The sequence below is a fragment of the Moschus berezovskii genome, chromosome 1, assembly GCF_049115385.1.
Source record: "Moschus berezovskii isolate FMDL1 chromosome 1, NW_MosBer_1.0, whole genome shotgun sequence".
NCBI lineage: Eukaryota > Metazoa > Chordata > Mammalia > Artiodactyla > Moschidae > Moschus > Moschus berezovskii.
Genome location: NC_142460.1, coordinates 163,447,764 through 163,475,491, shown reverse-complemented (window position 1 = coordinate 163,475,491; position 27,728 = coordinate 163,447,764). Strand labels below are relative to the sequence as shown.

At 42.8% G+C, this 27,728-nt stretch overlaps 1 protein-coding gene across 2 annotated transcripts in view; it reads right to left on the bottom strand.

Annotated features, from left to right (window-relative positions):
* PCP4 (Purkinje cell protein 4) overlaps positions 1–27,728 on the bottom strand; it is a 70,449-nt gene that overhangs the window by 31,608 nt on the left and 11,113 nt on the right. The window contains exons 2-3 of one of the 2 annotated variants that reach the window (XM_088840784.1): positions 6,343–6,394; positions 2,378–2,456 (exon numbers count right to left, since the gene is read on the bottom strand). In XM_088840784.1, coding sequence (XP_088696910.1) covers positions 2,378–2,456; positions 6,343–6,372 — 109 coding nt within the window. In that variant the 5' untranslated portion in view covers positions 6,373–6,394. The remainder of the gene's footprint in view (positions 1–2,377; positions 2,457–6,342; positions 6,395–27,728) is intronic. The other variant, XM_088840787.1, reaches the window with a different exon arrangement.

Genomic DNA, 27,728 nt, shown 5'->3' with positions numbered 1-27,728 from the left:
CAATGAACATGATTTTGAGCAAACTCTGGGAGATAGCAGAGGACAGGGAAGCCTGGGGTACCGCAGTTCACGGGGTCACAAAGAATCAGACACAACTAAGTGACTGGACAACAACAACCTGGTGACTAGTGGTGAATAATTTGATTCAGATGACTGTGTCATGTTTGAGTTGAATGTAGCAGATGAATTGTAACTGGAGCTCTGAAGTGGCGTTTCACTGAAGTGGAGAGTTGGGCTTCCCTGGTGGCTCAGACAGTAAAGGATTTGCCTGCAATGCAGGAGACCCACGTTCGACCCCTGGATCAGGAAGATCCCCTGGAGAAAGAAATGGCTACCCACTCCAGTATTTTTGCCTGGAAAATCCCACGGACAATGGAGACCAGCAGGCTATAATCCATGGGGTCACAAAGTGTCGGACATGACTGAGCAACTAATACACGCACAAAGGGAAGTCCTATGTGCAAAACAAATGAAGTTCTTGGCCAAAACTACTCAAGCACAAAGGCACTTTGTTCAGATAGGAATGAAAATCTCTGAATTATCAAGATACTAATGAATTAATTTTTTAATTAAAAAATAATACAACTCTAGTATTTCTGGGGGGAAAAAATTGTCTTCACACTGCAGGTAAGATGAGGACCATCTGGGTTGTGTATCCAGAGGTTGGTGTACTGGAGAATAAGGACAAGTTCAAGGTTGTTCTGTATAATATAGGGTGGATATATGTTAAATTTCACATCAATAAAGACCACGGCAACAACGACACAAAAATAAATCTTAGAAGAATCCAGATTCCTAGCCAATGACCCTTTGAGATAATATTTAACAGTATTTCAGAAGAGCTCAAGAATTTAGATCCCACTGGAGTTTAATGCATCTGACTTGTGTCTTCTGTAATCCAGATTAGAATTTCAAGGCACCCAGAATTCACTCCCGTAGCCTTCATTATGTGTATGCTTGGGCTCAGCTGTTCAATCGGGTCCAGTTCTTTCCATCCCATGGACTGCAGCCCTCCAGGATCCTCTGCCCATGGAATTTTCCAGGCAAGAATACTGGAGTGGGGTGCCATTTCCTGCTCCCAGAGACCTCCTCAATCCAGGGATAAAACTCACGTCCCTTATGTCTTCCACATTGGCAGGCAGATTCTTTACCATTAGCACCACCTGGGAAGCCCATAGTGCTATAGTCTTCATTGGTGGTGGTGGTTTAGTTGCTAAGTCATGTCCAAGTCTTATGACACCATAGACTGTGGCCTGCCAGGCTCCTCTGTCCAAGGGATTTTCCAGGCCAGAATCCTGAAGTGAGTTGCCATTTCCTTCTCCAAGGGATCTTCCCAACCTGAGGATCGAACCCATGTCTCCTGCATTGCAGGCAGTCTCCTGTATTGCAGGCAGATTCTTTATCGACTGAGATACCAGGAAACCCCCTATAGTCTTCATTGCTTTGTGCTAAATGGAGAACTCAAGTAAATTTATAAGATTCAAATTGTAGTCAACTAATGACATTTTAGGATGCTCATTTTACAATTAATTGACTCCTGTTCCAATCTCATAACATTTGGACAGTCTGTGCTTTGTATTTCTACTCTTGTGGGTCCCTGTTTCTTCAAAACATGTAGACAACTTCATTTGTATTGATAGGAAATATATATTAAGATAAAAGATCTCTTGAGATACCCATGATGACAGAATAAAATGAATTAAATTTCATTGGGATGCTATATTAGGTTAAAACAGAAATTCCAAGATGATCTTCCCATACTGCATATTTAAGAATAAGGAATTAGGCAGCTTAGATTTTTAGGAAAACATTTAGACCACTTCTAGAAAACTTTACCCTAAATTTAATATTTTAATGAATACCACGTATATATATCACACATGAGTAGTTATATCTGAAATTAAGATAGAACATGAAAGAAATAAATGGTTTTGCAGCACTGAAGAGATTATAGAAAGTAAATAAGCTAGATCAGACCTGTTTTATGTAGTAATTTTATAGTTTAATTATTTCAGTTGTAAAATATTGTTATACTGTTAATTAGTTCTGATTGTTCATATTAAACTATTGTAATGCAAAAAAATAAATAAATAAATAAAATTAAAACAAGAAAAAAAAAAAAAAGATAGAACATGTTAATAACAATTTGAATGCATACAGAGCCATGAGTCTTTAACTATCAAATAATCTTTAACTATCAAATAGTCTTTATCAAATGAATAGCTTCTAATATCTAGAATTATACAAAGAAATGCTTTATTTGTAGCATCTTGAATTTTTCCTTTCTGTTTACTTTTACACTTCCAGAAAAGACATATGCATTTTTCACTAGAGTGAGTCAATTTTTATTGGAAATGAATTTCATGCTTTATAATACCAGAAAGCAGTGTCTTCTGTAACAGCTGATAATCCCCTCTGGTGCAAAGCACTGAGCACACAGACTTGCTCTGAAGGACCTGTGGATGGCAAGGGAAAGCCAGGCTGCAGAGCTGTTGAGCACAAGGGACCTAGACCTGCCTTGACCTCCGCTCTGCCAGATCCCAGACTCCAGGCTCCTCCCACAAGAGCCGTGAGTTACCTAAAGCAGCAGTTCTCAAAGAGCGGACTGGTTACCCTGAGAGGACTTCCTTCCTTTCAGGGAGCCCACAAAATCAAAATCATTTTTACGGTACTAAGGTACTATATTATCTGATGCTTTCAAATTTCTCAAGAGAAAACTCTTGAGAGCCCCTTGGACAGAAAGGAGATCAGACCAGTCAATCGTAAAGGAAATCAACCCTTTATTCATCGGAAAGACTGATGCTGAAGCTCCAATCCTTTGGCCACCTGATATGAACAGCTGACTCGTTGGAAAAGACCGTGATGCTGGGAAAGATTGAAGGTAAAAGAGGAGGGCAGCAGAGGATGAGATGGTAAAATAGCATCACTGCCTCAATGAACATGAATTTGAACAAACTCCAAGCGATAGTACAGGACAGGGAAGGTTGGCATGCTGCATCCGTGGGGTCACAAAGATTCAGACACGACTGAGGGACTGAACAACAGCAACGTATGTGCATGCAAAGTTGCTTCGGTTGGGTCCGACTCTTTGCCACCCTGTGGACTGTAGCCCACCAGGCTTGTCTGTCCATAGGATTCTCCAGGCAGGAATGCTGGAGAGGGTTGCTATTTCCTTCTCCAGGGAATCTTCCCAACCCAGGGATCGAACCCATGTCTCTTATGTCTCCAGCACTGGTAGGCAGATTCTTTACCACTAGTACCACCAAACAACAACAACAAGGTATTATTTGCTTTTTAAAATCCTGTCCTCTCATAGGTACACAGTGGAATTTTCTAGAGGCTACACAACACACGGTATTACAACAGACTGAGTGTAGAAGCAGCTATCTTCTAGGCAGCCAGACATTACAGCTATTTGCAAAAATACAGAACTCTTCCACTGTCTTGCAAAAGTATTTTTTTTCTGTCTTTGAAAATATTATTACTTTTTATTTTTAAAATGTTATCTATGTTAACATATTTTAGGTTTGTCACTCTATTTTTAATGAACAAGCAAGTAAACCCTTTAACAATTTCTCCATTTTAATTTCTAATATGAGAAACATCAGTATATATAGCCAACAAATCAAAAGTTCTTTAGGGTCTTTGAAAATTTTTAAGAATGGAAAGAAGTTATGAGAGCCAAAAGGTTGAAAACTGCTTCATGAGGGCATTTCTGAGAAGACTTTTGACCCTAAATCCCATGATACCAAGGTTGGCAGGTTCCGTGGATGTTAACTCCGTTGACAAGATGGACATGAATCTATGAACCCAGAGAATCAGGAAACTCCTGTGTGACAGTCCATCCTTCTCTGCTTGAGCAGCTCTCATTTCGCTCCTCTCTGCTTTCTGAACTCCTTGCTAATAAACCTACGAACCCCCACCCACACAGAGAAACTGGGGAAAGCCATGGTCATCAGGAAAGGCTTGCAAAAGAGCCCATTTTCTCCCCCACCCTTTCCAAGCCCCCTGGTCTGATCAAGACATTCTTGGGTACCAGTCCCTCTTTTTATTAATACAATGAACTTTTCACCCCAGGGGTTACCACCACACAGTCCCTCTCCAGGACAAAGGCCCAAAACAGGTGAGTGAGTCAGCAGCCACAGATGAGTGACCCACCAAGAAGCATTCTAGAACTTTAGACTTGCTCAGGCCCCAATCAGATTCGAAATAAGTGGTTTTCACAATAAACTGTGGAAAATTCTGAAAGAGATGGGAATACCAGACCACTTGACCTGCCTCTTGAGAAACCTGTATGCAGGTCAGGAAGCAACAGTTAGAACTGGACATGGAACAACAGACTGGTTCCAAATAGGAAAAGGTGTACGTCAAGGTTGTATATTGTCACCTTGCTTATTTAACTTATATGCAGAGTACATCATGAGGAACACTGGGCTGGAAGAAGCACAAGCTGGAATCAAGATTGCTGGGAGAAATATCAATAATCTAAAATATGCAGATGACACCACCCTTATGGCAGAGAGTGAAGAGGAACTAAAAAGCCTCTTGATGAAAGTGAAAGAGGAGAGTGAAAAGGTTGGCTTGAAGCTCAACATTCAGAAAACAAAGATCATGGCATCTGGTCCCATCACTTCATGGGAAATAGATGGAAAAACAGTGGAAACAGTGTCAGACTTTATCTTTTTGGGCTCCAAAATCACTGCAGATGCTGATTGCAGCCATGAAATTAAAAGACTCTTTCTCCTTGGAAGGAAAGTTATGACAACCTAGATAGTATATTAAAAAGCAGAGACATTACTTTGCCAACAAAGGTCCATCTAGTCAAGGCTATGGTTTTTCCAGTGGTCATGTATGAGTGTGAGAGTTGGACTGTTAAGAAAGCTGATTGCCGAAGAATTTATGCTTTTGAACTGTGGTGCTGGAGAAGACTCTTGAGAGTGCCTTGGACTGCAAGGCGATCCAACCAGTCCATCCTAAAGGAGATCAATCCTGGGTGTTCATTGGAGGGACTGATGCTAAAGCTGAAGCTCCAATACTTTGGCCACTTCATGCAACGAGTTGACTCACTGGAAAAGACTCTGATGTGTGGAAAATTGGGGGTGGGAGGAGAACGGGACGACAGAGAATGAGATGGCTGGATGGCATCACTGACTCTATGGACATGAACTTGAGTGAGCTCCGGGAGTTGGTGATGGACAGGGAGGCCTGGCATGCTGTGATTCATGGGGTCGCAAAGAGTCAGACACGACTTAGCGACTGAACTGAACTGAACTGAAGGAATTTTTACAGCCAGGATCTGAGATTGATATTATCTACAATTGGATGAGCAGCATCAGCTTAAATTCCATCCAGCAGGAAGCAAGGAGTAGTTTTCCATGAAAGGTGAGTTCATTTTGTAATAAACAAGAAGTTGGAACATCTAGAGTCGGAGAAGATCCCCTGGAGAAGGGAATGGCAACTCACTCCAGTATTCTTACCTGGAGAATCCCATGGACAGAGGAGCCTGGTGGGCTATATAGTCCATGGGGTCACAAAGAGTCAGGCACAACTGAGTGTCTGAGCACACATACAGGAACATCCAGAACTCAGCCTCACCAGGACCACAACCCCAACCCCTGGGCGCTTTCTGGGTTCTTATTCTGGTGACCAGTCATCCTCCATTACAACCACTAAAGGTGGGGAGCTGGGCTTCTTCCCAGCTCTGTCGCCTTCAGAGCCCATGCTCTTCCGTTTCCCAGTCACATCCCAGCTCCTCCACTGCCAGTCTGTTTCAACAATAAAATTTAATGATCCTTCCTACAATTTAAGGCTGAGGTGGAGACTGGACTGGAGAAGGTAAATGCGCTGGTCTCTGCTATTACTTTTATCTTCTGTGAATCAGTGCAGTGACACTGATCCAGGACCTCCCCAAACCAGCACCCTGCTCTATGTACGAAGGAAAGCGAAGAGAGTTTTAAACCTCCTTTCCTGTGAAGTTGAGCACTTCACAGTTTTCAAAGCACTTCTCTCATTTGATCTCATTTTATCCTCACAACAACTCGGGTGATTCTCACCACCCCTAATGAAGAAAGCAGAGAACTATATTTGCATCGTAATTATGTTGCCCAGAATGGGCGTCCTTCTTTGGGAAAGAAACTGATCTTATCCACTGCATTTAGCTCAGTTTTGTTTTTTTTTAAACCAGACCATGGTGCCCACTTTGAATTGCTAAAATCCACTCTACACCAAAGTGCAGGCATAGATAATGGCCAATTTGGCTGAAAGTTATGATCCACACCTGCCATGTGCCCAAAGCTACAGACAGGAAATAAGTAAGTAGTTAGACTATTCATGGGGTCTTACCATTTTCACCAGATGGCTTGTCTTTTCCATTGGTTGTCCCAGCTCCTTGTCGCTAAAGGCATTAAAAAAGAAAGAAATTGTTATCAGTCACTTTCAGGATTATTTTTGTCTCTTTCATTGTTTCCAATACTTCTTGCATGATATCAAGTTCTATGTCACTTTAGCTCAAGATGGTTAAGGCATGATGTGTGTGAGACCAAGAAAAGATCAGTCCCAGACAGGATGTTTTGAAATGTCACAGACTGCCTCCCTGGACCAGATCCACTGCTCTATGAATTCAGTTCACTAGGGGTTGCAGACAGGAGACTGTTGATGGAACATAGCATCAACAGAAACACGAGGGAAGCAGCAAAGAGTTTGTGCCAACTGCGACAAGATCAGAGCTATCACTTTCACCAATGATTACACTGCCACATTTTTATTCCAATCGCTATGTTCAATGTCTCATCTTCAAATATATGGTAATCAGTTTTAAAAAGTCTCATGTCAATGACCAGAATCTCTTCTATCGTTAGGTTACTTTTCTGTCCATGTTTATGCCTATCTTGTGTGTTTTCAATTTACCAGGTTGACCAAAAGGAATGTTTTATGGTTAGTCTTGAATCTTTGGGCAAGATTCTCTGGACATGTGGCCTGGGGAGCTACGTGCAATGTATTGCATATGCAGGCATATAAGCATGTTTCCTCAAAGCTTATCCAGCAACTACCTTTAAATAACATGCTGTTCAGAATTGTTCTAGTCCATGGAGAAAAGTATTTTGTCAGTCCAGTTTTCTGGTCATCATCGGAAAACATGCTTCAAGCAGAGAAAAATAAAATGATTGTAAAGTCTCTAGCTTTCAGGTGCAGAAAAAGAGGCCAGGTAGGGAGCTGATTTGTCCAAGTTCACGAAGCTAATTGGTGGTGCAGTCAAGGCTGGAGACTGGACTTCTGCCAAGGTTAATACCTTGCAGGAATTGTCATCATTGTGTAACTCTCTGATGGGATCCTGGAAAGAGAAGCAAGGCACTGACCAAGGAGAAAATCAATATAGGTGACTCCCATCAAGGATCAGAATGAACTTAAAATTTATATTTGAGTCCAAGACTTCAGCCTAAAGCAATATAAAAAAAAAAATTATTAGTTCCTATTATTGTCCAAAGTTGTCACGAGAAATTCCCAGCTCCTTGGCCAACCCTTGATTAATAGAAGCTGGATCATCTGGGAAAATCATGCTTGCATGTTCTGATTAGTGTAAATAAATATGGCGAATAAAAGATAGAGACTTATGTGAACAAATTTAACCATCCTGTGTACACATACTACCTGGTGTAGATGATAACTCAAGAGAGAGGAAAAGTCAAGCCTTCCATTTATTACAAATCACACACACACAGGCCACACACAAACATACACACACACACACACATACACACACCCCATGTACACACAGACTCCATCTCAGTCAATGAGAAGTGCAAATGCCCTTCTCAGGAGAGTCCTCTGCTTCATTCCAAAAAGAAAAACCACCTCTCTCTGGCAGGAAGTGGAAGGAAAGCCTAAATAAATGTGGGTTCCTTCTTCTTATTTAATTTTAAACCTTTTCTCAGAATTCAGACCTGCCCGTGTTCCCATGGAAGAAGAAGGTTGCAGTACTGGCCAAACATCCATTGATCTTCAATAAATGTCTTCCATTTGGTTCCCTGTATCATAGCATCTTTACCTAAAGCACCCAACTTGTAACACATCATCATCTTGATTTAAACCAAATTACACATTTCTTAACTACAGTCGATTTGTAAGTGAAAAGGCCACTTTATTCCTGCCTGTGTTTACTCAGTTTCTTTTTTTTTTTTTTTAAACAGAAAGCTGGTAAATTTGCTGCACAGGATGGAAATCTGATCACCATTGTGAAGGATCAAAAGTGACACAGCAGCAAGTTAAGGGTTGAACCGCTCCAAGGTTTAAACTCTCCATCCTTCCCCACATAGTTCATAGGAGACTCAGAAGACATGGCAAATTCCAGAATAAAAGGACAGGGTTTTAGAGCTGAATAAAGCAAATTCAATGGCATATAAGTGCAAAATAGGTGCACATCCAGTTCCACTATCTTAGCTGAATAAAGCAAATTCAATGGCATACAAGTGCAAAATAGGTGCACATCCAGTTCCACTATCTTTAAATACCTTAAACACTGACACGTTTCAAATGTCCTGAATACTTCATTCCACAAAAGATCACGTCTAAGAAACCTGAAGAAAACCAAAAGGAAACGTGCACTGGGGAAGAAACGGGATTCATTTTCTAAGAATTTCTAAGATGGGAGCTTTGTGTCAGGTCTTATTTGATGGAGGCAAAATGAAGCTGATAGATGTCATAAGGAGCTTGTGCCTCGCATCAGAAAATGATCCCTACAAAAAATAACTAGTCATCCAAAACATCTTGTTTCAGAATCCTTTCAGACCTGGCAACATTTTTAAGGCAAGGCTGAGAACAGTGAGGGGAGCAGGCAAGAGGACTCTCGTTCCTATTCCGGGGTCTCCAGGGTCATCACTTGTGATTGTTTTATCACTAGAGGAGGAGCTGAAATTCCCCTGAACCAAGTTTCTGGAGGGGGCCTGAGTCAAGCTGGGGCTCGGGGTGCCGAGGCCAGACAAGCTCCAAGTGGTCCTGGGCATTACGGGCTCAGTGAATTACGACAACATCCTTAACCAGGTAGATAGCACCATGGTCCTCATCAGCATCCCTCTACACACTGTATCCCCAGGCACAGAGGACTTGCTCAAGGTCACACAGCTGGGAAGTGGCAGAGCCTGAGCTCCAACCCAGAGGCTCTGGCTCCTTAGTTGACCTTTGAACCATTGAGCCTGCATATCCCCTAGTACTCTTCTGAGCCCACCCCACTTCCACCCAACACACCAGCAGGTGGGGAGATTGCTATGCGGAGGGCAGACAGCACCACAGAGAAAAATTGCTTAAGAGAAAATGCATCACCATCCAACACCCTGCTTCTATCACCAATAGGAAGTGTGGGCTTCCCTGATGGCCCTAGTAGAAAAGAATTCTCCTGCCAATGTGGGATACGCAAGAGACCCAGGTTCGATTCCTGGATTGGGAAGATCGCCTGGAGGAGGGCATGGCAACCCACTCCAGGATTCTCACCTGGAAAATCCCATTGACAGAGGAGTCTACTGGGCTACAGTCCAGGGGTCGCAGAGAGTCAGACACAACTGAGCACACACACAGACCGATGGCCTCTGCAGAATTTCTCAGGAAGTATAAGAGCCCTGTCTAAGGACGCAGCCCAACATGTTAATATGACAGCATTGGAGCCTCCTTCTTCTGCAGCACAAGCTGGAGGCTTGAGGATGCTGGGGAGTCTGTGGAGCAACCATGAGGAAAGGGGATGCAAGCCAACAAGGCAGAACCATGGCCAGGAGAGGTGTTCTCTGGGTCCTCAGTCCTTAAACAATCACCCAGCAGCTCCCACAAGTCTTAGGAGGGAGGTTTCCTTCCTCAGTGATGTTAACTAATACAAGGATAGCATTTCAGAGTTTGATAAACCCCAATTAAGTAGAGAACAGACTTGTGGACACAGTGGGGGAAGGAGAGGGTGTGCCGAATTGAGAGAGTAGCATTGAAACATACACATCGCCATATGCAAAATAGACAGCCAGTGGGAATTTGCTATGTGACACAGGGAGCTCAACACCATGCTCTTTGACAACATCGAGGGGTGGGATGGGGTGGGAGGTTCAAGAGGAGGGGACATATGCATGCCTCTGGCTGATTCATGTTGATGTACGGCAGAAGCCAACACAACATTATAGTGCAATTATCCTCCAATTAAAAATAAATGAATTTTTTAAAAGGAGCCTAAATGAAGAATAAGTGTATATAGTTCCTTCTTATAATCCAACGTAATACTAAGTATTCATAAAAAGGCAGGACTGGTTTTCAAAAGTATGATTCTTAAAGTGATTTTCCCTGTCAGTCCCTTGACACCAAGGGCTATGGGGAAATGACAAGGAACATGTCTTAGCTTGGCTTCCCAGAAAGCAAAGTGCAAGGCAAGAGCTGTTTGTGCTACAATTTAACTGGGGAGGGAGGTTCCAGGAATGAGTGGGGAGGACAGGCAGTGGGGCCCAGACAGCCATGCAAGGAAACGGCATCTGGTAGACACTGCCAGGGGCACCCAGACCCCAAGACTGTGCCCTCCAGCGATGCTCGAACTGTGTTTGAGGACAGACTCCCAAGATGCATCAGCTCCCATCTCTCACTGGCCCAAGACATGCACCATGGAGCTTAATTCCCAGTGCTTCTAGTCTGGGCCATGACTCCAACATGGTGTCTGCCCAAGGACAAGGAGGATATCCCTGGGAACGAGATGGAGACACACGGCATGGACAGGAGGTGACATATAGTCACTTAAACCTGCCTGAAGCCTGCAGAGCCCACGCTGGCTGCCCACCTGATGGGACCTGAAGTGACACAGGAGAGGTGTCTGACTCAGCACATCAATTTGGCTGGTGGGTCTTTTCAACCAAGTTGCAAGCTCACGGACAGTCCTTTCATATTAGAAACCTCACTAGTGGAACAAGCCACACCAATTTTCTGGTAAATAATCAGCTTTGGAGCCACTTCTTCCTATATTTTGAGCTCAGAGTGTGTGCAGTCACTTTTTGCTACATCTAGGGGCCAGGACTCATTGGAAAAGACTCTGATGCTGGGAAAAATTGAGGGCAGGGGGAAACGGGGGGCAGCTGAGGATGAAATGGTTAGAAAGCATCACGAATTCAATGGACATGAATCTGGGCAAGCTCTGGGAGATAGTGAAGGACAGGGAAGCCTGGCGTGCTGCAGCCCATGGGGTGGCAAAGAGTCAGACACGATTTAGTGACTAAACAACAGGAGCCATGCACACATCAGTAAGACCCGTCTCAACAGTGTTGGTTGGAAGAGAAAGCATGCTGTCATGCTACCCATCACCAACAGACTGAAGCCCAGTCCTACTGCGTGACCATCATAAGCCACCACGTCCTCTGTTCTTCCTTGTGAGATCTATCACAAAACCTTTTGTGCTCTTGGAGTAATTAGCAAGTCACTGGCAAAGAGAGTGAAGTGTTCACCTGCCTTGGGCACAGAATTTAAGACGGCATCAAGAAACTTGTTAATCAGAACAAATGCTGCCTGGGATCATGTTTGCATGTATGGATGTGAGACTTGGACTGTGAAGAAAGCTGATCGCCAAAGAATTGATGCTTTTGAACTGTGGTGTTGGAGAAGACTCTTGAGAGTCCCTTATACTGCAAGGAGATCCAACCAGTCCATTCTAAAGGAGATTAATCTTGGGTGTTCATTGGAAGGACTGATGCTAAAGCTGAAACTCCAATACTTTGGCCACCTCATGCGATGAGTTGATTCACTGGAAAAGACTCTGATGCTGGGAAAGGTTGGGGGCGGGAAGAGAAGGGGCCGAAAGAGAATGAGATGGCTGGATGGCATCACCTACTCTGTGGACATGAGTTTGAGTGAACTCCGGGTGTTGGTGATGGACAGGGAGGCCTGGTGTGCTGTGATTCATGGGGTCACGGAGAGTTGGACACGACTGAGCGACTGAACTGAACTGAAGGAGAAAAAAAGTCAAGGTCTTAGGAGCAGAGAGTGAAACCGTGGTTGCCAGGAGCTGGGGTGGGGAAAGGGGAGAAGCTGGTAAAAGGATACAAACTTAGTTATCAGCAAGTTTAGAGGATCATAGGCAATGGCACCCCACTCCAGTACTCTTGCCTGGAAAATCCCATGGACAGAGGAGCCTGGTAGGCTGCAGCCCATGGGGTCGCTAAGAGTCAGACATGACTGAGCGACTTCACTTTCACTTTTCACTTTCATGCATTGGAGAAGGAAATGGCAACCCACTCCAATGTTCTTGCCTGGAGAATCCCAGGGACAGGGGAACCTTGTGGGCTGCCGTCTATTGGGTCGCACAGAGTCGGACACGACTGAAGTGACTTAGCAGAGGATCATAACATGGTGACTATGGTTAATAACACTCTGCTGTAAAACTGAAATTTGCTGAGAGAATGAAACTTAAGAGTTCTCACCAAAAAAAAGAAAAGGTAAAATTTTAGGTGATGGATGTTGATATTAAACCAATAATGGGACTCCTTTCACAGTGTACAGATATGTCAAATTTTCCAGTTTTACACTTTAATCATGTCACAATTTTATTTGTCAAGTATACATCAAAAAGAGCTTCCCAGGTACTCAGTGGTAAAGAATCTGCCTGCCGGTGCAGGAGACATGGGTTTGATTGCTGGGTCTGGAAGATCACCTAGAGAAGGAAATGGCAACTCACTCCAGTAGCCTTGCCTGGAGAATCCTGTAGACAGAGAAGCCTGGCAGGCTATAGTCCATGGGGTCACAAAAGGTCGGACAAGACTTAGCGACTAAACGACATACTTCAACAAAACTGGAAAAAAGGCAAATATTAATGCAATATTTTAGAAAATCACAACTACTGCAAAAAGTCATGATAAACAAAATACCCACGTTTTGCACAAAGACCAGACAGATGGGAAGCACTGACATTTCCTTTTGCCACACTCTTGTGTGGCTCTCCCAGGTGCTGGCCATGTTTCCCTAAAGCAAATAAAAGACTCAGGAAGTTGAATAATTTCATGGATTTATACAATTATTCTAATACGGTCTTTGAAACTTTTCTTTTGCAGCTCTCTCAAGGGACAATACTGTTATGATTCATGCTGTCATTTTTCAAGTTTTTACTCTATGATTTCTAGAATACTGCAGTGGAGGGTCTCACCTTTCATATTTTGTTGTTGATACCCACAAAATCGGTCGTGCCAATCATATGCCATATAGGACACAGAATCACTAAAACCTTCTTCCTCATTAAAGCAGAACCCTGGACAGATTATGTCTGCTTGGAAAATCCATTCAGCCAGTCTGTATTGTTTTCATCTTTAGGATAAAACACCAGTTCCCGTGAAAAGACATTTGCTTTTCATTTCAGAAGGTTGGAGAGAATGAAATGTGAAATGGATTCCAGAGGGGCACAAATGACAGTTCAAGAATATTTTCTGAGTCTGCACCCACTAAGTGGATAAACCTGTCTTCAAGAACTTGGCTTGTTCCTTAATTTGATGAGTTAAGACTGCAAATCTTTTGGCCACCTGATGTGAAGAGCCAACTCACTAGAAAAGACCCTGATGATGGTAAAGATTGAAGGCAGGAGGAGAAGGGGATGACAGAGAATGAGATGGTTGGATGGCATCACCCACTCAATAGACTTGAGTTGGAGCAAGCTCTGGGAGATGGTGAAGGACAGGGAAGCCTGGCGTGCTGCAGTCCATGGGGTCACAGAGTCGGACACGACTGAGTGACTGAACAACAACAAAAGACTCAACTAGAGGGTGACTAATTTCAAAGGCCCCTTAGGATTGGGGAACAAATTGCCTTCTGCAGCAGGAAGGTTCCCAGGGCATCCCTAGTCCCCAGGGTTCCCAGAGTCCCCCAACTCCCCATCCCTTCTTCTTCCATCTCCCCAAACAACTCACCCATTGTGCCACAAAATTCTGGAAAGAGCTCCATGCATGAATTTGCTTTGGCAACACTGGAGAAAAGACCACCCACATAGCACCAGATCCACCGGGAGGAAAAGGACAGAAGGGCCCATAGAAGTCTTTGGCTCCCGAAGGCATTTCTTCTCATCCTCTTTATCAAGTCATCAGGGTAGGAGAGGATGTGAATGAGCTGCTCACAGCCCTGGGGTCAGCCTGTCAGTGCTGCTGCATTAGGAAAATTCCCATTAGAGGACTTTGGTCTCACCCAAGTTAAGAAATAAAAGATTTCATGCAGAAGGAAGATGGTACCACACAGAAACTCAGATCCACAATAAGAAAATAAGAAGCTCCAGACAGGTTCCAAAGGAAGCTAAATTAACACTTCCTAATTGCTTACTCCTTGGAAGGAAAGTTATGACCAACCTAGATAGCATATTAAAAAGCAGAGACATTACTTTGCCAACAAAGGTCCATCTAGTCAAGGCTATGGTTTTTCCAGTGGTCATGTATGGATGTGAGAGTTGGACTGTGAAGAAAGCTGATCTCCGAAGAACTGATGCTTTTGAAGTGTGGTGTTGGAGAAGACTCTTGAGAGTCCCTTGGACTGCAAGGAGATCCAACCAGTCCATTCTAAAGGAGATCAGTCCTGGGTGTTCACTGGAAGGACTGATGCGAAGCTGAAGCTCCAGTACTTTGACCACCTCATGCGAAGAGTTGACTCACTGGAAAAGACTCTGATGCTGGGAGGGATTGGGGGCAGGAGGAGAAGGGGACGACAAAGAATGAGATGGCTGGATGGCATCACCGACTCGATAGACATGAGTTTGAGTGAACTCCGAGAGTTGGTGATGGACAGGGAGGCCTGGCGTGCTGTGATTCATGGGGTCGCAAAGAATCGGACACGACTGAGTGACTGAACTGAACTGAACTGAATTGCTCTGAAAATCACTTCCTAAAGAAAGAGCCAGCCGAAATTTTGTTAAAGGGCTGGATAGTAAATATTTTAGGGTCACAGGACAAGTGGTCTCTGTTGCAACTACTCAAGTCTGCAGTTGTAATGTGGAAGGAGCCATAGACAATACGCAAACACAAGCTGTGTTCCAATAAAACACTATTTATTAAAAAAAAAAAAAAAGGTATATTCACCACTGCGCAAAACCATTAGTAGTGAAGTCATGGATTCAGTGTCAGACAGAGGCTGCGAGCAACCCAGGGGGTGACTGGCTCCAGGACTCACAATTTACTCCTCTTTCCATGGGCCAGGCACTGGGCCAGGCCCTGAGGGTCCCCAGGAGAAAGGGGATATGCTCTGACTTTGGTTGATCACAGCCTGGAGGGAGAGAGACTAAACCAATCGTCTCAGATGGTGAGTAAGATAAGACCCAAGATGATCAAGTCCAGGGCCATGGGTCCGGGTTCCCCAGCTCACACTGGCATGAGTAGGGGGTCAAGGATAGTTCCACATTTTGAGCGAGGGGAAGGAGTCACAGGGACCCCACAAGCTGGGCAGAGCTGGGGAAACTCCTTTCCAAGTTCCCTCCTGAGAAGGAAAGACAGTGACATCTGGCTCCTGCTGTCACATGTACAGACCTGCCAAGCAGCAAGTCCACTCTCCCATCCACCCATCAGTGACAGCGTTTTCCAAAGGAGACACTACTTGGCATTATCAAGTGGATGGCATTGCTGTCTCAAGGGAAAGGAAAGTATGTGTTTCAAGGCACTTTTTAACATTTTCCCCTCTGTCCCCAATGTCTGAGCTCTGTTGGATTTTGTCTGAAGCTCCAGTATTTGACCATCTGATGAAGAGAGGCGACTCATTGGATAAGACCCTGATGCTGGGAAAGATTGGCGGTAGTAGCAGAAGCGAGCAACAGAGAATGAGATGGTTGGATGGCATCACCGACTCAATGGACATGAGTTTGAGCAAACTCTGGGAGATGGTGAAGGACAGGGAAATCTGATGTACTGCAGTCCATGGGGTCACGAAGAGCTGGACACGACTGAGTGGCTGAACAAGAACAACAACCAAGAAGTTACAGAAATTTGGCAAAAGAACAAAAAAAAACGAAAGAAACATCCCCCCACCCCCAGAGCTGCTTAGAAGCTCTTGTCAGCAAGTGCTCCTCCACAGTCTATCCCCGGTGATGACTTTGCTCTGAAGTTGTTTTTTCTCCATGACTCTGTCTTCCTTTTGTGTGGCTGCATCCTGATATTCAGATTGCTGATGGCCCAGGGATTCTGGCGCCCCTTAAATGCTAGCATCATGACAAGCAGATCCTCAAATGGGTCATAACTAAAGGGGAAAATACTTATATGTGTTTTGGGGCTAGAAGACTCTCAGGGAACATGAAGGCTCAGATAATTGCAATATTCTTTGCAGAATCAATATCCTGCACACAGGAGAGAGGGCAAAAGGGAGAAAGGGCCCCAGGGTTCTCAACCCATCCTTCAAAGCTGTCTTTTGATGACCAGTTTATAAAGAATGAAACAGAAGTGTTTCTATGGTATTATATTAAGGCGTTTTTCTATGGTGTTATGTTTAATTTTTATTGATGAAAGATTGTGAGTCTTTTAGATGAAATATCAGATTTTAAATGGACAGTGATGGGGAACCATGGCGATCACTTAGTGAAGTAAGATTAACAGCTGGGTTGGCCAGCACAGGTAGCTGATGTGTGCTGGGTGCCACCACCATCATGAAATCAGTGATTTCTCAGTGACATGAAAGGCACACCATGAAAGGCCCCTTCTAAAGCAAAGGCCTCGAATTTGTCTGAAGAGCAGAAGAGACTTTTCGGCAAACATTGTGTGATCAGAACAGAATTGATATAATTTCTTACCACTGATCATTTTAAAATCATCTGTGATTCTCCTGGTAATACTCCAAACACTGAACATTTTAAAAAGCCACCAATTTAATCCCTAAAGGTCAGAAGAGAACTTCAGCTGGAAAGATTTCAAAGAAAGTCAAAAAGTTGGTTAAAAAGAAAATGATGGGATCTTCATGACAAAGGCATTAACCTTTATAATTCTTCCTAATTCGTCTGCCTTCTGATACTACATTCCGCTCAGAGCATTTTTATTCTGACCTTTATGTTAATAGAAGCAATTAGCATGGCTGTGGTGAGGCAGGCCATTTATCCCTCATTTTTCTGGATTGGCGGTTTGTCTTATTGAAAATCACTTTATACTTTATCCTATAATTATATATTTTAAATGAGTATTTTCTACCCTTAAAAACTTTCTCCATGCCCATTTTCTTTTTCAGTAATACTATTTTCTATTTATAAAAGTGAGATAGGACCAAAATGAAAATTTTAGAAAATAAATACAGGAGGAGGAAAGCAAAACACTTATAACCCAACCGTTCAGAGTTAATCTATGTTAACTATCCTATCGCCCTCAGAAGTTCTTTTTTAGAATAGTCTAAACCTCAATTATAAAATTATAAACATGTCAAGGCTCATCAACTATACAACTGAAAAGGATAATTTTTACTGTATATAAAATATACCTTAATAAAATTGATTTTTAAAAAAGAAAGAAAAGAGTGTCCTGTTATCAGGCTGGCCAGGCTCTCCAGCTCTTTCGCTTAGCTGCTGTGTGACCCTGTGCATGACACATGACATCTCTGAGCCCCGGTTTCTGCTTCTATAAACCAAAGATAACAATACACCCACATCATCAAGTTGTGAGAATTCAATGAGATTAAAACATTCACACTGCCTGGAGGAGATCCCTAAAAAAGTCAGCCTGCAAAGTAACACAAGAGAGGCTTGGAAAGACAACTGACTCTTTGTCCCCATTGTATTTTTCTTGCAGTACGTTAACAGTGGCCCAAAGAGCTCAGCAAAACTTGAGGAAGGAGGAAGCCCAGCCCTCGTGTGCAGCCAGATGAACCCTGAAAAAGGGATTCCCTCGGCTTCTTCTGCACCTGCTCAGTTTCTTCTTCGTGCAGAATTCAAATGAATTAGATTAAATTAAACATGTATTTCACATGTCTATGTGAGAATACAAAGACAGAATATTGGTATTTGTGATCTTTTTTGCTTTTTTCAAAAAGTATGCAGCCTTCATCTGCTAGTCGTTAGGCTGTGAATTTCAGCTGAATTTTCTTCTGCTTCCACTGCTCATGTGTTTGTATGTTTGGTATAAATCACTGCTTTTATTATTTTTTTTTATTTTGCTTTTATTTTCTAGAAGAAAGAGAAAATGCAAGAAGAGAGTAGATAAGATCAAAGAAGGAAGGTGGACGGAAGCTGGAAGGACCTAGTGACCCCTTTACGTGTGTGCCTCTTACCTGATCAGCAGACTCTCCCTGAGCCTGAAGTTGAATAAAAGGACATCTGGGTTGACTCAACCCACCTTTGGAAACCCCACAGATGTGTAGGATGCTAGAACGGGGCTCCGGGACCCTTCAGACAGCTCTCTCTCCATAATTCAATCTGTCCGGGCGGCCTGACTTATTTTATGTGTTTAACTAACTTCACAGACTCTTGCCTGGACACTCGGTAAGAAAGGGAAAGCCTAGTCTCCACGCATTGACTTCTTGGGAGGAAGCACAGAGGCTGACTCAGCCCTATCCGCTACTCAGCGTGCCTCTCCAGGAGGGGCTGTTCCAGGCTTTAAGAGCCAGAGTCTTTCTTTTCTGGTAATAAAGAAGCAGCCAGGTTGTTTTTTTTCCCCCAACTCAACTAAAACAAAAATAGCTTCAGAACATGGTACAAGTCTGAGGTTGTGTACTGTGGGAAGACGGCAAGGCTCTGTCCTAAATCAGCTGTCATGGCTCAAGAAGTGAACTGAATCCTAGCCCACTTCAGTGAGTTTGGATGAATATTTGTAAACCTATAGTAAGGAAATCTGGGCCTTCTTAGGTGGTGCTTGTGGTAAAGAACCTGCCTGCCAATGCAAGAGATGCTAGAGATGAAGGTTTGATCCCTGGTTCAGGAAGATTCCCTGGAGGAGGGCATGGCAACCCACTCCAGTACTCTTGCCCGGAGAATCCCATGGACAGAGGAGCCTGGCAGACTACAGTCCACAGGGTCTCAAACAGTCAGACACGAGTGAAGAGACTTAGCACAGGACAGTAAGAAAATCTATGAAGCAGGCAAAACTAGAGTATACAATGTAATTACAAATAATAAACTTTTTACATATGTGTATGTGAGTATATACTGCTGGTACTGTTCAGTAGCTTCAGTCATGTCTGACTCTCTGTGACCCCCTGGACTATAACCCACCAGGCTCCTCTGCCCATGGGATTCTCTGGGCAAGAACACTGGAGTGGGTTGCCATTTCCTCCTCCAGGGGATCTTTCTGACCCTTCTTCGCTTGCAATAGCAGGCAAATTCTTTACCACTAAGTCACCAGGGAATTCTGTGAGTATATATGCTGCTGCTAAGTCACTTCAGTCGTGTCCGACTCTGTGTGACCCCATAAACGGAAGCCCACCAGGCTCCCCCATCCCTGGGATTCTCCAGGCAAGAACACTGGAGTGGGTTGCCATTTCCTTCTCCAATGTGTGAAAGTGAAAAGTGAAAGTGAAGTCGCTCAGTCGAGTCCGACCCTTAGCGACCCCAGGGACTGCAGCCTACCAGGCTCCTCCATCCATGGGATTTTCTAGGCAAGAGTACTGGAGTGGCTTGCCATTGCCTTCTCCGGTGAGTATATATACATAGATATAAAATACAGATAGAGAGTGAACCAAGAAAAGTGAATCGAGAGAGATCAGAAAATGGTAGAAAAGCTATACTATATATAAAAGAGATAACCAGTAAGAACTGACTGTATAGTACAACGAACTCTATATTTTGTAATAACCTATAAGGGAAAAGAATCTGAAAAAGACATATAGAACTGAATTACTTTGTTGTATACCTGAAACTAATATAACATTGTAAATCAATTATGCTTCAATACAAAACAAATACATAAAATGACTAAAAGAAAAAAAGCAATATAAACCATTGGATCAACTGCCCTTTGGAAAGCTGAAAATTCTAGCTCACTCTCCACTTAAAACAAAACACCGCCCCCACCATCCAGCAGCACCAACCAACTCAGTCTAACGCCTCCACTTCCTTCACATCTGATATTGTTGCAAATTTTATTTTCAAATCCCTCAGAAATCCAGAACAACTTAATTTGCTGGAAAACCAGCCCAGGTGTAACTGAGTTGAAGGTTGCCTTCCAGGGAGGGGGCTGTTACAAATGAAGGAGACTGATGCTGCCAATTGACACTTTTGAACTGTGGTGCTGGAGAAGACTCTTGAGAGTCCCTTGGACTGCAAGGAAATCCAACCAGCCCATCCTAAAAGAGATCAGTGTTGGATGTTCATTGGCAGGACTGATGTTGAAGCTGAAACTCTAATACTTTGGCCACCTGATATGAAGAGCTGACTCATTTCAAAAGACCCTAATGCTGGGAAAGATTGAGGGCAGGAGGAGAAGGGGACAACAGAGGACGAGATGGTTGGATGGTATCACTGACTTGATGGACATGGTTTGGGTGGACTCTGGGAGTTGGTGATGGACAGGGAGGCCTGGCGTGCTGTGGTTCACGGGGCCAAGAAGAGTCAGACACAACTGAGCAACTGAACTGAACTGATGCCTCCAAACTGTTTCATGCCTGCTCATACCAGCCCTGGATCCTACTATGGTGAGAACTTTTACTTCCCAAGTGCAAACATCATCCTTTAATTGGCCCTTGACACATCTGCCCTCTGTATCCCCTGACATCACACAGGCAAGGAGAGAAGGGTGAGGACAGAGGGCTTAAGTGTAGGAGAAGTCTCTGGACAAAACAGGCAGCTCAGAGTATTGATCAGAGTCAACAACCACACTTAGTAAAGATATTTGGAATCCTAATTCGGGGAATTTTCCACATTGAGGTTATAGCTTAGCATGTACATGGTCTTTTTAAAATGTATGTTTTCCAAGTGTTTTGAACCAGTTTTATGACTCCATCCTCAGAACGGTCCTGTGGGGTCAGCCAGCATCATTGATTTCTTATTCAAGCGTGTCCTTGAGTGGGCTTCTTCTGAGCTGACCTGAAAACTCCATCTGATTCCTGGCTAAGACCCTCAAGCCACCTGCTTCCACGGCCAGGCATGAGCCATTCCTAAAGCTCTGCTTGGATGGAGAGAAATTATATGTAAAAGGCTCCAGGCATGACAATGGACTAATGAAATTATGTTTCATCACTCTCTCAGTTTGGTTTGGTCTGATTTTTTTTGCCAAAAAGCAATCAGGCGGCCCCTATGTCTGTACCTCCCTGCCCCCACATTACGGGGCTAGCCTTGTGGTCAAACAACCCACCCAGGGTCCCTCCCTTAGCAGGGCCCACACTTGGTGTCATGCTCTCAAAATTCTTCACCACGTTCAACATGGAATACCACATTTCTACTTTTCACTGTCCCCCAAATTGTGTCAATGATCCTGTCCCCACCGCGCCATTTCAGGCTCACCTGGACCTCCCAGCTCTGAGTTTCGGTCATGTTGAAAGAGGTTCATAGAAAAGGTGGGCAGGAGCAAACGATGACAGGGCTGTGGCTTGTTTTTAAAAGTGAAAGTGTTAGTCACTCAGTCATGTCCCGCTCTCTGCGACCCCATGGACTATCACAGGCCAGGCTCTTCTGTCCATGGAATTCTCCAGGCAAGAATGCTGGAGTGCTGCTGCTGCTGCTAAGTTGCTTCAGTCGTGTCCGACTCTGTGTGACCCCATAGACGGCAGCCCACCAGGCTCCCCCATCCCTGGGATTCTCCAGGCAAGAACACTGGAATGGGTTGCCATTTCCTTCTCCAATGCATGAAAGTAAAAAGTGAAAGTGAAGTTGCTCAGTCATGTCCGACTCTTAGCGACCCCATGGACTGCAGCCCACCAGGTCCTCCATCCATGGGATTTTCCAGGCAAGAGTACTGGAGTGGGTTGCCATTAAAATTTTTCATTTCATTTCCACCCCTCTGCTCTCGTCCTGTCTCCTTGTCATAACACTGAAGGGATACAGGAGCAGAGTGGGGTCCCCTCAGGGGGCTGCTCACAATCCTACAGCTACTTTACACTGCATTAATTTTTTTTTTCAGGTGAGAATCCCAAATCTTCATCCAAAATTCAACTGTGAGGGAGCTCTCAAATGTAGATCAGCCAAATCTAGTTCTCAGCAAGAACACAGCAGAAAAAGGATGACATGGAAATTCACAAAATAGTGCCCCCAAAATGAACCAGATCTGCTTTGAAGCTGGGAAAGATTAAATCTAGATGGAAAAAATAACAGTGAACTTGCAGGAAGGATTTGGTGGAAATACAAATTGACAAATTGCTCTATCTATTTTAAGAGGATATCTACAAAGAAGAAGTAAAATAGCTTTCTGAAATATAGAACATTGCCAGAAATAATATTTGTGATGTGCCACTGTATTATCTCGATATTTGACAAGATTTGTGCATATGTGAGAACTGAGCTATAAATACAGGCATGAGCCATGCCCTGAACAAAGTCCAAAGATAAGAAAATAATAATGGTTAAAGTTACTAGGGGGGACTTCCCTGGCGGTCCAGTGGTTAAAACTCCATGCTTCCTCCACAGTGGGCACATGTTCTATCCCTGGTCAGGGAACTAAGATCCCACAAGCCACATCACATGGCCAAAAAAAAAGGTCACCAGGAGCTCAGATACAAAGTGTGTATGATATTCTGCCATGCACAAACTCTAATACCCTCACAGAAGGTAGATTACAGGAATATCTAAATTCATGTGGGCATTTCTAACAATTAGAACACAGAACTTTAAAAAAAAAAACAAAATAATAGGCACAATTGCAAAAATCTTACTGACTGTCCTCATGTAATCTGCTTCTAAACTACTGAACAGATTTATTTTCACTTCACACTTTTAAAGGAAGATATGACAAGTCAATAGAACCTAACTCGTTATTGATAAGGATGGGGAAAATTCCAACATGTTTAAAGCAATTTATATCACTAAGCAGGAGTTAGAAATCAACTACTAACAGCCCTCCATATCCAACAGTTCCAAATCTGGGATTCATCCAACCACAGGTTTTAAATATTTTTTTTAAATTCCAGAAAGTTCCCAAAAGCAAAACGTGAATTTGCCATATGCCAGCAACTATTTACTTAGCATTTATATTTTATTTATAACTATTGACATGGCATTTACATTGTATTAGGTGTCATAAGTAATCTAGAGATGATTTAAAGTACATGGAGGGATATGTGTAGCTTATATACAAATATTATGCAATTTTATATAAGGAACTTTATATAAGGAGCATCTTTGGATTGGTAACCAACTGTGGACAGGGTGGTCCTGGAAATAATCCTCCTTGGATACCTAGGGATAACTGAACAATATCCTAATAGAAGGGTATCTATTCTTTGGAACTTCATGACTGCTAAACATGTGGTTCTAACACATATGACTTTTAAGATGAACCACTAGTTAGGTAGTTATTCAACCAATATGTATTGAGCCCCTGCTTTTGTCAGCAGCGACTCTTTGGGGAATTTTTCCTGATCACGTCCTTCTTCCCTTTCCCAAGCCAGTACAATGACCTTAACCAATGCTTCCCTGGCACTTGGTTTATACAGTGAGCAGACCTCTACTCTGTATGGCCCCTCTCATCCAGTTAACTTTATGTGATCTTATCTCCCCCTCTGGCCTATAAACTCTTTGAGGGGTGGGGTCCGTTCACCCAGCATAATGGCCAGCATATAAGGGATTCTTCATCAATGTGGTTGAATGGTGTTATGTGCTGGGAAGATGAAAGAGTGTAGAAGACACGATATCTGTCTTTTAAAGGTTTATAATCTAGAAGGCAGACAGAAATTTGACAAGATAGTGATTACTGATTACAAGCACACCTCGTTTTATTATGCTTTGCTAATATCGTACTTTTCACAAATGGAATGTTGGTGGCAATCTTGCATAAAGCAAATCTACTGGCATTTTTCCCAACAGCATTTGCTCACTCTGTGTCTCTGTGTCACATTTTGGTAATTCTTACAATGTTTCAAATTTTTTTATCATTGTTATTATATTGTCATGGTGATCTGTGATCAGTCATCTTTGATGTGAGTATGGCAAATGATTACAACTCTCAGAAGGCTCAGCTGATGGTTACCACCTTTTTACCAATACCTTTTTAATTAAGGTATGCAATTTTTCCTAGTCATAATGCTATTGCACACTTAACAGACCACAGTACAGTGTAAACATCACTTCTGTGTGCACTGGCAAACAAAAATGTTTCTGTGAGTTGCTTTATTGAGATTTTTGCTTTATCATGATGGTCTGGAACTGAACCCAAAATACCTCCAAGGATTGCCTGTATGTGCAGTAGTTTGACCATAGAAAGGGACTCTCTTCCCTGAGCAAACATTTTCTAAGAGTTTTTGTTGAGAGTTCAGAACGGTCTTACACATTCAAACAGAGCCAGGGAGGTAAGGCAAGGAATGAAGGCCACTGGTGTAAACTCAAAGTCAAGGAAACTCTGCCAGGTGATGCAGAAGAAAACTTTGTGGGCAGAGACCTCCATGATATTGCTCAAGAGTAGCGATACTGGCATTTGCCAACTTCATGTGTGACTGCAGTGGGAGGATTGAGGGGGGTGGAGTGGAAAGTTGAATCTCTACAAGCAAAGTAGAAGCCCCAGTGAAGGAAAGAATGACTTTCTCAAGATTTCTGTGGTTGTCCTTTTTTAATTCAAACTGGAAAAGAAAAAAAAGGACAATATTATTTTTAATGTATTTCATGCCCAAGTCCTAAGTGGAACTGGGACAGGTATAAAAGAAATTGGGCTGTTTCTAGGATGTGTCAGAAAATGAGTGATTTAATGGGATAGGAAAAGTGTAAGTGAAACCTAGCCTGACTTTTCCTTAAGAAGCTCTGTGATTTTGAATAAAATCAGCCTGGGGGCACTCAGTTCCCTATTTTAAATGACCACTTGGAATGAAATGAATACAGGGCCTCCTTTAATTCTCTGAATTCTAAACAAGCCATAGAAATGATCGTCTTTCTCTAGGTCAAGAGCCTTTAAGCAAGCTGGTCGCACCCCAGGAAGGGCAGAGACACTATGTTCAGCAGCACAGGTTGTGTCCTGTGCAAATCCAGGGGATGCCATTGACGTGAACTGTGGTGTGGATGCTGCTCTGGGGTTGTAAGGTGCTCAGCCCTTACAACCATGCATGGTGAAGAGAATTCTAGAATGTCTGTTTATATCACTTTAGGATCCAAGATCAGTAAGAAGGAAATCAGATTTTATCAATAACTAATATCTGGATTGATACCGACATCATCATTTGTGTGTGGGAAAGAGTGGGAATCCCACAACTGAGAATTGTTCAGAACTACCTCACTCTCCCCCACCCTATTTTTTTAATTGAAGTGTAGTTGTTTTTTTTTAATTTTAGTTGGAGGATAATTGCTTTACAATGTTGCATTGGTTTTACGCATTCAACCATCTCACTTCAACTGACTCAAATTTGTTCCTTTTATTGGCTGAGTGATATTTCATTATATATACATACATACATATATATATATATATATACATATATGTATATATACACCAAATATTCTTTATCCATTCATCTGTCATGGACATCTAGGTTGCTTCTATATCCTGGATATTGTAAATTGTGTTGCAATGAACATCGGGGTACCTAAACTGAAGTGTGAAAGTGAAAGTTGCTCAGTTGTGTCGGACTCTTTGCGACTCCATGGACTATACAGTCCATGGAATTCTCCAGGCCAGAATACTGAAGTGAGTAGCCTTTCCCTTCTCCAGGGGATCTTCCCAACCCAGGGATCAAACCCAGGTCTCCCTCATTGCAGGTATATTCTTTACCAGCTGAGCCACCAGGGAAGCCCAAATTGAAGCATAGTTGATTTACAATATTATGTTAGTTTTATGTGTAGAGCAAGTGATTCAGACATAAGTTGCTTCACTCATGTTTGACTCTTTGTAACTCTATGGACAGTAGCCTGCCAGGCTCCTCTGTTCATAGGATCCTCCGAGCAAGAGTACTGGAGTGGCAAAAGTACTGGAGTGGAGCAGGTTCTTTACCACTACTATATAAATTATATATATGGGGGGGTGGGGGTTGGGTGGTGTGTGTGTATTATATTGTTTCAGAATCTTTCCATTATTATGAGATATTGAATGTAGTTCCCTGTGCTATACAATAGGACCTTGTTGGTTTATCTCTTTTATATATAGTAGTGTGTATCTGTTAATCTTAACCTCCTAATTTATCACTCTTACCCCACTTTGCCCTTTGGTAACCATGAGTTCGCTTTCTACAACATCCTTACTCTTGAATTGCTCTCTGAATAGCACTATGTGCTGCATTGCAGTTCCTTGTGCTCTGGTAAGAGGATTTATGTTTATGCAGTTTACCTTTAACCAAAAAAAGCAGAGACATTACTTTGCCAACAAAGGTCCGTCTAGTCAAGGCTATGGTTTTTCCAGTGGTCATGTATGGATATGAGAGTTGGACTGTGAAAAAAACTGAGCGCCAAAGAATTGATGCTTTTGAACTGTGGTGCTGGAGAAGACTCTTGAGAGTCCCTTGGACTGCAAGGAGATCCAACCAGTCCATTCTAAAGGAGATCAGTCCTGGGTGTTCATTGGAAGGACTGATGCTAAAGCTGAAACTCCAATACTTTGGCCACCTCATGCGAAGAGTTGACTCACTGGAAAAGACCCAATGTTGGGAGGGATTCGGGGCAGGAGGAGAAGGGGACAACAGAGAATGAGGTGGCTGGATGGCATCACCGACTCAATGGACATGAGTTTGAGTAAACTCTGGGAGTTGGTGATGGACAGGGAGGCCTGGCGTGCTACAATTCATGGGGTCGTAAAGAGTCGGACACGACTGAGCGACTGAACTGAACTGAACTGAACTGAATTTCCCCATAGTGGGTAAGTGTCTTTAAAAATTCCTGCATAGTCACGATACAACATAGCGGAACTTGAGGACATGATGATAAGTAAAACAAGCCTGTCACAAAAAGACAAACATTGTATAATTACACTTCTGTGTGGTGCTTAAAGTAGTCAAATTCATTGAGACAGAAAGCAGAAAGCTGGTTAACAGGGGAGAGAGGGAGGGGACGGGGGAGATGTTTAAAGGATAGAATTTCAATTTTATAAGATGAGAAAGTCGGAGAACTGCTTCACAACAATGTATATAGACAACAATGCTGAATTATACACTTGAAAATGAGTAAGATGGTAAATTTTATGATATGTATTCTCTACAGGAATAAAAAAGTTCCCACATAAAATCTTCACAGATTGAAGATAATATTGATACTGCCAGCAAAAGGCAACAGTGAAATTGCTACCTAACCATTCTTCTATCATAATATCTTCACAAGCACCAACACGAGCTTAAAAACACAATCAACAAATTCAGCTCAAAAGAAGTACAGTTAACAACACTATTTGAGTTAAAGATTTTTATACTTTCCACCAGCAATTACCTCTCACAAGTATATATGGTGCTTGGAAATCTTGATTAGGGTTAATAAAGCCATCCATTACAATTAACAAAATATCTAGTTTATCTCATCATATTCTTGTTCATTTTAAGGTTTATTTTTGTATGTTTTATAGCTACACATACTATATGAGCACATAAGCATGCGTTAAGTGAAGTGAAATTCACTCAGTCATGTCTGACTCTTGCGACCCCAAGGACCTTAGCCCACCAGGCTCCTCTGTCCATGGAATTTCTCAGGCAAGAATACTGGAAAAATTATTATAAAATAAGTAAATAAAAAATTATTGCGAATTCCTGCT